General features: G+C 38.7%; 1 protein-coding gene across 1 annotated transcript in view; it reads left to right on the top strand.

Moving 5' to 3' along the window:
- MANBA (mannosidase beta) overlaps nucleotides 1-10,867 on the top strand; it is a 113,681-nt gene that overhangs the window by 18,642 nt on the left and 84,172 nt on the right. Inside the window, exons 2-4 of the mRNA XM_003796326.3 lie at nucleotides 5,469-5,563; nucleotides 8,764-8,869; nucleotides 9,699-9,869. Of these exons, the coding sequence (XP_003796374.3) occupies nucleotides 5,469-5,563; nucleotides 8,764-8,869; nucleotides 9,699-9,869 (372 nt within the window). The remainder of the gene's footprint in view (nucleotides 1-5,468; nucleotides 5,564-8,763; nucleotides 8,870-9,698; nucleotides 9,870-10,867) is intronic.

Raw genomic sequence — 10,867 nt, 5'->3', positions numbered from 1 at the left:
CTGAGGCAAGAGAATCGCTTAAGCCCAAGAGTTTGAGGTTGCTGTGAGCTGTGATGCCACGGCACTCCACCAAGGGCGACATCGTGAGACACTGTCTCAAAAAAAAAAAACCCCATATTTTGTAAAAATCTAACTACTAAGTATTTAATAATTTCAAAAAATGAAAAGTAATACTAAATTGTAACTAGTTGCTCAGTACCTGTAACTCAATGAAATTCAAGTAGGGGGGAAGGGTTGAGAAGGGAATGTGTAAATTCCCAACCGGTGGCTACACTGCATAGGTCTATCGCACACTTTCTGGGACAAAAACACACCTGTAACTCTGACTTTATCTGCACAAAATCAAAACATGTAACTAAAATGTATGTATCCCCATAATAATCTGAAATAAAAAAAATTAACAATGAAAACTGTTTGTTAATTTTAAAGTTAACTAACCTTTTAGTGACTATTGTGTCTTTTTTAGTGTCTTTCTGTGGGAAAGCATTTGAATCTTTGGTTGCAGGATGGAGGTCGGCAGTGTCAGTTGATGCTCTGGGTGGTTATCTGTCATTTGTGACCATAGGGCATCTATGGTCAGATTCAGGCCAGATAGGAGAATGCATACTAGATTCGCAGCAATAAGTGGTTGAAAAGCAAGATAACATCATTTTGGGGGCATGTTCCAAAGGCATAGGTATTCTGCTTTATTTGTCCATATTTCAGTTGGATCTTTCTTAGCATCAATGACTTGAAAATGTAATCTACTGAGAACTCAATCAATTCCATCTGTAGTACTTGAAGTGCCTTGGTGATATCAACTAGTGAGGCTGAAATGCTATTTGAGTGTGATGTTAATGATTCTCAAAGTCATTGAACTTTTCATTATATTCTCCAATTAATAGGTCTATTAACAGTTGGATATTCTTCAAATAATTCACATGTATCATTCTGCTCATGAATGACCTTTGCTAGCTGGGGAAAATGTTCATTGAAATTACCTTTTGAAAAAAAGATATGATCGCTTTTTTCAAAATGTTTAGATTTTTTTGCCACATATCTTGTATAGATGTAGTTTTACCTTGAAAAGAAATATTCAAGTTGTTTTTTTATTCGACACTATCACCTAGAAACTCTACATTCCAACAGAAATCTCCTTTCTGTAATTCACATTTTTGATTCTGTTCTTTTTAAAATTTAACTGCTCTCACAGAGAATAAAATTTTGGCCAACAGCTCACTTTAGAATGGTAAGGCAAACTCACACTGAATACCTCATGTTCCACTTTAGCAAGTTATGAAACTCATGATATGGCCATTGCTTTTGTACAATATAGTTAACAGTACTTTTTACTTGTTGCAAAGTGTTACTTAAAATAGTACCTTTAGCACAGAGGTTTTGTTGATGCAAAATACAATGTAAAGAAGTGAGAGTATTTGGATCTGTTAATACTTTTTTGGATCTGTTAATACTTTTTTTAATCTGTGAAATAAACCCTTCATGTTTTCCTGTCATGGAAGGGGAACTGTCTGTACTTATACTTACTAAATTTACCAAATTCAGTATAACTTCATAAGAGTTATCTTGAAAGTTGTTGACCATGTCTCTTCCCCATGTTCTGTTTGCAAGAGTGCCCAAAGACAGTAACTCTTTGTAGCAAAGAAAACTGTGACCCAAATGAAGCAAAAAACCTATGCTGAGTCAGTAGTGTCGGTTGATTCATCTAAAGCAAATGAATAATATATATATAATAATATATAATATATATAACTGAAAACTATTTTCCTTTTCAAGTATTGTGTGAAGTTGCTGTGTTAAGTTTAAGGCTAATTCATGCTGCAGATCAGTTATGCTTCTCCTTGAAAGAGGAGTTCTTTGTACTTTGAAACATTGTCAGGTCTAAGCATCCCACAACTTAGGCAATTCATTCTTTCACAATTTCTGCTTCACTGAATGGCTTCCCTTTTTTCTTCTGTATGTAAATATGGAAGTTGCTTCAGCGGCATTATTTCCCCATCTTATTGCTGCTTGAGAGAATTGTCTCTGCTTTGGATTTTTGTCTGTTAATTTCTACAATACAACCTTCATGCCCCTTCCCCTAATTTAAAATATTTGTGGTCCTTATAAGTGTTATAATTCTGATGAACATTGAATTTCTTTAATGTTGATATTGCAGTATCACAAAGTAAGCAAATCATCTTATCTTTAGCAAGAATATACTGCAATTCTCAATCCTCATTAAAAAGAAAATCTCTTTTCTTCTTGGTTTTCTTTGACATGTTGGGCTGTTCAGCAGACAGAATTAAAAACTACTGAGCTGTGCAACTATTCACAAATTGTACTTCAAACAGAAACACAGTGCACCATCGTCAATGGCTGATAATAGACAGACCCCATAAATTCCCACCAACCAGCCTCCTATGATAATGGCACCAGTCACAAGGAGGCAGTTAGAACTAAATCGTGGGTGTAGCATACCTTAGGATTTATGAATGTTCTAATTGTGTTGGTGAATCTGGGAGGATTATTTCATGAAACTTACTTTAATCTTTGGTATTTTAAATATGTTCATTTATAAAAATATAAAAGACTAACAAAAATTTATTGTTATTTAAATAAAAGGATTTGTTCTGTAAAATTTGGATTCAGTCTAAGGACACACTTAAGGACCTAGAAGGCTACATGTGGCCTTAAGGCTGCAGGTTCCCTACCCCTGATTTGGACAAATGCACAATGACATGTATCCATCCTTGTAAGGTGGGAACAGAACAAGAGGAGAAAAGTGATAAGCATCAGGTTACTCTAGGGTACTTGTCTTCAAGAGTTAAAGAGAAGGGACTTTGGGTAATTGTCTTCAAGAGTTAAAGAGAAGAGACTTCTTTACTCAGGCGGACTGGAATTTCCACTTTTCAGGAAAAACCGGTCTGTTTGAGGATCTACTTGCTTTCTTAAAGTTTCAGTTTGATTAAATGATACATGGCATAAATGGTTCCATTTTACTTTGGTCTGGTCTTTTGGAGGCCTAATATAGGAGGAGCTTGGTTCAAAATAATGGGCTTCTGTAATTTTTGTTTAACATCTAGAATGTTGTATAGTTGAAATCATCCAATGTGTAGTTTTTCAGATTGGCTTTTTTCACATAAGAAAAATTTTTTTTTTTTTTTTGCAGTTTTTGGCCAGGGCTGGGTTTGAACCCACCACCTCCAGCATATGGGGCTGGCAGGGCTCTACTCCTTTGAGCCACAGGTACCGCCCAATTTTTTTTTTTTTTTTGAGACAGGATCTTACTCTGTTGCCTTAGACTACAGTGCAGTGGCGATGCAGCTCATGGCCTCCTCAAACTCCTGGGCTCAAGTGATTCTCTTGCCTTAGCCTCCAGAACAGGTGTCCTCAAACTACGGCCCACTGGGTGTTTTTGCTGCCACTGCCTGTCCTGCTTAGCAGCCGACTCGTCCTGGGGCCTGCAGTCCGGCCCTCCAATGGTCTTAGGGACAGTGAACTGGCCCCCTGTTTAAAAAGTTTGAGGACCCCTGCTCCAGAGTATCTGGGACTACTGGTGCCCATCATAAGGTCTGGCTGGGTTTTCTGTTTTTAGTAGAGATGGAGTCTCACTCTTACTCAGACTGTCTCAAACTCCTGAGCTCAAGCAATCAACCCGGTACCTTGGCCTCCCAGAGTACTGGGATTATAGGTCTGAGCCACCACACCCAGCCATAAGAGAAAAATTTTAAATTGTAAATTCTGGTTAGAAAAACATATCTGGGAAGATTGCCCTCACAAACCCAGTATGCAGCTCCCTTCAGGAAGCTGGGAGACAAGCTGGGACTTGTGGCCTGCCAGCTGCATCATCAGTCAGTCCCAGGCCAGCTGTGTTGATGTGTTGTGGCTGAGTTGCCCTCACACCTTCCTCCTCATGATATTTTTAACTGTATTGGACTAGGTCCACAGTGTAGAGTTATAAATAGGACTGGGTGGAGAGACATGGTCATGCTAATAATTAGGTGTCTCTTCAAAGTTGTGTTCTTAAATATTTGTTCCGTATTTATTCATTGGAGAGGCTGGGTCCTGTGTGCGGAAAGAGCAGAAAAGGAGGCAAGTTGGCAGGATCTGGCGCACACCAGAACAAAACTCTCCATTAACCAGACCTTAAAAGTCAGTTTGGTGATTATCTGTTGTTTTAAAATCTCATCGTCAGTCACTCTCTCCCCCTGGTAGTTTATCAAATATTTCTTCCAGTTGGGAGCAGTTTCTGGCAGATCCTTATTTTGATCTTGATACACTTCCAGTGATGTTCTATTTCCTTTTACAGATTTATGCCCTGGGCAACTGCCCGACTGGCTATTGCCAGCCTGACTTGGTCATCCAGCTCTTAACCTCTGTGGATTCTGGCAAAGTTTTGGCAAAGTTTTCCTTCTCTACCTAGAGTTCCTAAGGAGATAACCTGTGGCCTGTCACTGACAGAGGGAAGCCCCTCTGGGCCCCATGGTTTTCCTTATGTAAGATTCACAGATAGATGAACAGCCAAGCTTTGCTCACCACTTTTTTTTTTGCTTCTTTTTTGGGCCCCCACTCTGGGAGACAAAGGGTGGGAAATGGGCAGGAGAAGAAACACTAAGGATTATAAAAGGGCAGAATCGGACCCTCAGAAGGAGCAACGTCTGTGCACACCTAGCAGACCAGTCATTTAGGGCAGGGCTCGGCAAATGTTTTCAGTAAAGGGCAAGATACTCAGCATTTCAGGCTTTGTGGGACATGTGGTCTCTGTCATGTTTACTCAACTCTGCCACTGTAGCATAAAAGCAGCTATAGATAATATGTAAAGGAATAGGCACAGCTGTGCTCCAGTAGAGCTTTATTTGCGGGCACATGTCCATTCTTTCTTAGCTTACTGGCCACACAAAAACAGGTAATGAGCTGTGTTTGGCCTATGGGTTGCAATTTGCTGACCTGAGCTAATGTGGGAAAGCTGAGGTTTGTCAGTATCTGGGCTGCTCCTTTTGGTGCTAAGTCAAAACTAGAAAATGCTACACGAATCCAAGGAGAATGGAGTTTTGCTGACCAGTGGACAGTAGAGGAGATTTGCTGACCAGTGGATAGTAGAGGAGTATTGCCCCTAGAGGTCAGCTGGGGTATGGCAGCAAACAGCACTACCGAGAACTGCAGGGCATGGGACGCTGCTGGCTATGCACCAGACTTCAGTCTTTGGTTCTCTGTCAATGCCTTGGAGAAGGGAAGCCAATCTCAATCTCCACACATGTTCTTTTATAATGAAACCATATTATTTATATCGTGGAACTCTTTAATTTCAGGTAATTTGTTGGCATTTCCCTCCTACATTTTCCAGTATTAATGATCTGACCTCTTTGTACTACTCAGACAAGAATTCACCCATTTTTAGGTGATAAATAGCTATTTTTGATCATTTATGTGTTTATTTTATTGATTTACTTTTGAATTCTTAACCATAATTTTTCTCCTGTTATCAATAGGATCCTTACTACAGATTTAATGACCTTAACTATAGATGGATCTCCTTGGATAACTGGACCTATAGCAAGACATTTAAAATCCCCTTTGATATTAGGTATGTATGGATGGATGTGCCTATGTATTTATTATAATTTGAACTTTTCTTCTCCTTCCTTCCTTCCTCCCTTTCTCCCTCCCTCCCTTCCTTTCTTCTTTGTCACCCTTGGTAGAGTGCTGTGGCATCATACCTCACAGCAACCTCAAACTCCTGGGCTCAAATGATTCTCTGGTCTCAGCCTCACAAGTAGCTGGGACTATAGACACCTGCCACAATGCCCGGCTATTTTTAGAGATGGGGGTCTTGCTCAGGCTGGTCTCAAACTCCTGAGCTCAAGCAATCCACCAAGCTTGGCCTCCCAAAGTGCTAGGACTATAGGCGTGAACCATCTTGCCCGGCCCTATGGAGTCATTTTTCCAATGTTTATAATGGAGTTACCTGAACCTAGTTCATTCTCTTTGGTAGATTTCCTCTATAACCCCTAGTAATCAATAGAGTCTATATATTTGTAACATTTTAAAATAGAGATATATCATTTGCTCTGTGTGGTGCTAACCAATCTTTGAGACCATGTGAAGACACGGGAAATGCACAGATATTATTTTCAGTAATGTTTTATATTATTGTAAACAAATATTTCCATATAAGTTAGAAGGTAATCCAAATATGTATACACCACTATTGCTAAATGAAAAAAAAACCATTCTTTTGTCCCTATTGTACAATTTTTTTGTAATTATTTACTAGTTTCAAAGAAAAAAAAAGCCAGAATTTTGTGCTTAGTATCATGGAGTTACTGCTATGCTCCGGGCTTTTATTTCTAGGTAATACTTAAAATATTTTCTATAATGATCCTATTTCATCTTGGACTGACTGTCCAAAATTTAACCAACTGACTTTCTCTCTTAAAGCTAACTTTATATTCTCACAGCCTCATTGTTTGTTTCAGTGTAACACCATTTTCTGTTATTTTCATCTCCCTGTATTCAGTTTGTTTCTGAGACTTGTGAATTTTTGTCTAATTGGTTTAGCCCCTTGCTTCTTGTTTCCAACTTTCTATCTTTTCCTGAAGGCGAGTGCCTAAAAAAGGTCAAAGCTGCCTAATTGAATTTCTTGCTTTGTTCTTTTATTCTCCGATCTTTTCTATATAGAAAGTTTAAATTCATCTTTCCAAAATATTGATTTTGCCATGACATGTTTTTGCTCAAGAATAGCAAGTGTCTTTCTTCTGCTGGCAAATCAAGTCTAAACAGTCTAAACTCTGATCGTCTGTGAAAAGACTGCTGAATGGGCCCTGTGCCTGTGACAATGCCTGTGTCCCTCTGCCCTGCTGATGTGTCCAGCTTTCTTTCCACCACTTCCCCAGCCAGTTGTGCATATGAGTCAAATCTTTTACCTTAAAGAAATGGATGCTGTTAGCACTTCTTTGCTTTAGTTTTATTTTTTCCTGGTGATGGTAGGGGGTGGTCTGCCATCTACCCAGCATTTCTACTCATTTTTATTTTTAAGAACAACTTTATTTAGAAATAATTCACATATCATATAATTCACTCATTTAAAGTGTACAATTCATTGTTTTCTTACATACTTACAGAGTTATGAAACCATCGCCATAATCAATTTTAGACCATTTCCCTCATTCCCCCTAAAGAAAGCCACACCCATTAACAATCATTCCCCCTTTCCCAACCCTTCTTCCGCCAAGTTCTTATCCCGGCTGTAGGCAATCATTTATTTAATGTCTTATGTTATTATTTTATTTTAATTCATTTCATTTCATTCTCACTCTGTTGACCCAGGCTAAAGTGCCATGGCGTCATCCTAGCTCACAGCAACTTCAAACTGGGTTCAAGTCATCCTCCTGCCTCAGCCTCCTGAGTAGCTGGTACTATAGGTGCCTGCCACACTGCCACAATGCTTGGTTAATTCCCCCCCGCCATTTTTAGTAGGAACAGGGACTCACTCTTTTGCTCAGGTTGGTCTTGATCTCCTAAGCTTAGGTGATCTTCTGCCTCGGCCTCCCAAAGTCCTCCCAGGATTGTAGGTGTGAGCCATCTAATTTACTTCCTGCCACTGGATTTTCCTGTTCTCCATACCTCATATAACTTGAATCATGCAATATGTGGTGCTTTGTGATCAGCTTTATTTCACTTAGCCTACTAATGTTTTCAAAGTTTATCTATATTGTAGTATATATCAGTATTTCATTCATTTTTATTATTATTATTTTTGTAGTTTTTGGCTGGGGCTGGGTTTGAACCCGCCACCTCTGGCATATGGGGCCAGCGCCCTACTCCTTTGAGCCACAGGTGCTGCCCTCATTCATTTTTATTTTTGAATAATATTTTTTAGTGTGGATATAACACATTTTATTTATTTTTCTTTAAGGCTAAGTTCTTTCTTTCCTTTTTGCCTTTTTTTTTTCTTTTTGACAGAGTCTCACTTTGTCACCCTGGGTACAGTGCCATGGCATCATAGCTCACAGCAACCTCAAACTCCTGGACTCAAGTGATCTTCTTGCCTCAGCTTCCCCGGTAGCTGGGACTACGGGCACCCACCATGTCTGGCTAGTTTTTCTATTTTTAGTAGAGACGAGGTCTCACTCTTGCCCAAGCTGGTCTTGAAATCGTGAGCTCAAGCTATCCGCCTGCCTTGGCCTCCCAATGTGCTAGGATTACAGGTGTGAGCCACTATGCCCAGCTGTAAGTGTTTTCTTATGGGATGAAGACCAATAGCCCTGTAGTTGTTCAACAAGATTGGCAGCCAAAGAATGCCAACCAGATTACAGACTCTTTAAATACAGAGGCTGTTAAGTTTCTTGTATGGCTTAGCAGAAGAGTTTCTTGTAGGCTGGGCACATAATATTTGCTCATAGATACTAGTTCGTTGGGTAAATGTGTCCTCTTAGATAGTCTTAGTAAATGTTATCATTTGTGAAAATGTTTTCTAAATCTATTATTTAGCCTGGTTCTCCTAAGAACTTGGTGAAGTAACTAGAAAAAAATTAATATATTTGGAAATTGTTAAGTTGTGCTCTTGATTTTATGGTGATTATTGATATATTACAGAGGAAGATAAGCTGGGTCACTCAAAGAACATAAATGTGTATTAAACCAATATTTAGGAAAATCTTATTGGAAACTGCCTATTTAAGGATATATATTCTTGTTGAAATGTTTGTTCCTTTAGTTCTTAACTAATTGAAAAATAAGTTAATGTTTTAGAGATCTTGTTTTAAAAATGTTTTCTTTTTTTAGCAAATGGCAAAAAGTAAATTTGATTTTTGAGGGAGTAGATACAGTTTCAAAAATCCTGTTCAATAACATCACTATTGGGGCAACAGACAACATGTTCAATAGATATGTAAGTATATCATGGCATCAGGTTAAAAAAAATCCTGTGTGTTTGTGTTCATTGTTTTTGTGAGTAGAGAGAAGCTAATGCATAATTGGCCGCGTATTAAGTACAAGCTGTTTGAAGCACTGGATAAATTACTTTATTTCTCAGCTGCCACATTTGTAGAATGTTGGAAACACTACAAACCCCATGGGGTTATTGTGGAGATTTAATAAGCTAATTATATAAAATGGTTGGCAAGTTCTCGGTACATTTGAAACGTTCAGTGAGTGCTGTTCCCTTCTCTGTTATTTGGTGATCCAGGGTTTCATGGGAAGTGATAATTGACAAATGATTTTAAAGGAATATATTCTTTTATTCCTGGAATAATTAAATTTGGAGATCATATCTTGATTATCCTTCCCTTTCAAGGGTAGACTTTTCAAAGCAAAAATAACTCATGACTTAGAAATACATGCTGTTCATGCCAGAGAGTCAGGCTGTCATGAAGTGTCTAGGAAATCCTTGGCAGTTCAAGGCCACGTGTAAATAGCCAGGTCAGACATTCCAGAGGTAAAGATATTTTTTTGCTCTATTGTTTTCTCAAGATTCTCATTCATTCAGGAAAAATACAGGGAAAAACCTAGAAATCTGCATTTGGGTAGGAAAATATGTTTAGTTAGAACTGAAAGTGGGAAGCTAAGTTCTACTACCATATTTCGGAGAGGTGCTCCTCTTGCAAGGAGGCTGGATTCAAATTATTTTATGCAACTTTCATATACTTTGCCTTTCTTTAAAATTTTACACACAAGTCTGCTTCCACATCATGAGTTTGTCTTTGTTCCCTTTAACTCAGAGCTTTGATATTACCAGCTTGGTCAGAGACGTGAACTGCCTCGAGGTGCGTTTCCAGTCAGCGCTGTCGTACGCGGCACAGAGGAGCAGAGCTCACACTCGCTACAGGGTGCCCCCAGAGTGCCCCCCATCTGTGCAGAAGGGCGAATGCCACGTCAATTTTGTTCGGAAGGTAATAGTTTCTAAAATGGATGAAGCTTTATCTTTGATGCTGGAGCGAGCCAGCGTATGGCAAATGGCAAAATGTTGGTTGAAGTTTCTGATGGTATTTCAGAAGTTGGGAATCTTGTTCCTGGCCCCTTAATGGGATTTGGAAATTTGAAATAATGGGAACAAAAGATTATCTGAATTTTTGTGTCAGATCTTCCTAAGTTTTTTCCTGAAGCATGCCTCAGAACTTAGTAACATCAGAAAAAGAAGAAAAGCATGTGGCTGATAATGTAACTTGACAAATTTTTTTTTAACATTGAGGGTTATCATAATTACGCTAAATTGTAAAACTGTATTAGTGATTCTTATTACTATGAAGCTTTCTGAAAATATTAGTATATTTGCTGCCAGAGTCTCATATTTTACTGCTAGGTTCTCATAAAATCTAACGAGAAGATAAAATCCACAAAGGTAATTTTTTTTGTTTGTTTTTTTGAGACAGTATCTCAAGCGGTCACCCTGGGTAGAGTGCTGTGGCATCATAGCTCACAACAACCTCCAGTTCTTGGATCAAGCAAGCCTCTTGCCTCAGTTTTTCTAGTTTTAATACAGACAGGGTCTCACTTTTGCTCAGGCTAGTCTTGAATGCGTGAGCTCAGATAATCCACCTGCCTCAGCCTCCCAGAGGACTAGGATCATAGGCTTGAGCCTCCTCGCCTGGCCTGATTAATTTTCTTTGAGTCCGATTCAGTCTAGAGGACTTGGATTTATTTTAATACAAGATTGAATTATTATTCTATGTGACATTTAGGTTTTTAATGTTTATTGTATTTTATTTAAAAATTTTTATGGTAGGGTGGCGCTTGTGGCTCAAAGGGGTAGGGCGCTGGCCCCATATACTGGAGGTGGCGGGTTCAAACCCAACCTCGGCCAAAAACTGCAAAAAAAATTTTTTTTTATGGTAAAATATATATAACAAAATAATTTATTATCTTTGCCATTTTTGAGTGTACAGTTTAG

The sequence above is a fragment of the Otolemur garnettii genome, unplaced genomic scaffold, assembly GCF_000181295.1.
Source record: "Otolemur garnettii isolate 467f Iridium unplaced genomic scaffold, OtoGar3 scaffold00103, whole genome shotgun sequence".
Classification (NCBI taxonomy): domain Eukaryota; kingdom Metazoa; phylum Chordata; class Mammalia; order Primates; family Galagidae; genus Otolemur; species Otolemur garnettii.
Note: the sequence above shows the minus strand (reverse complement) of the source record. Positions and strands in the feature narration are given on the sequence as shown.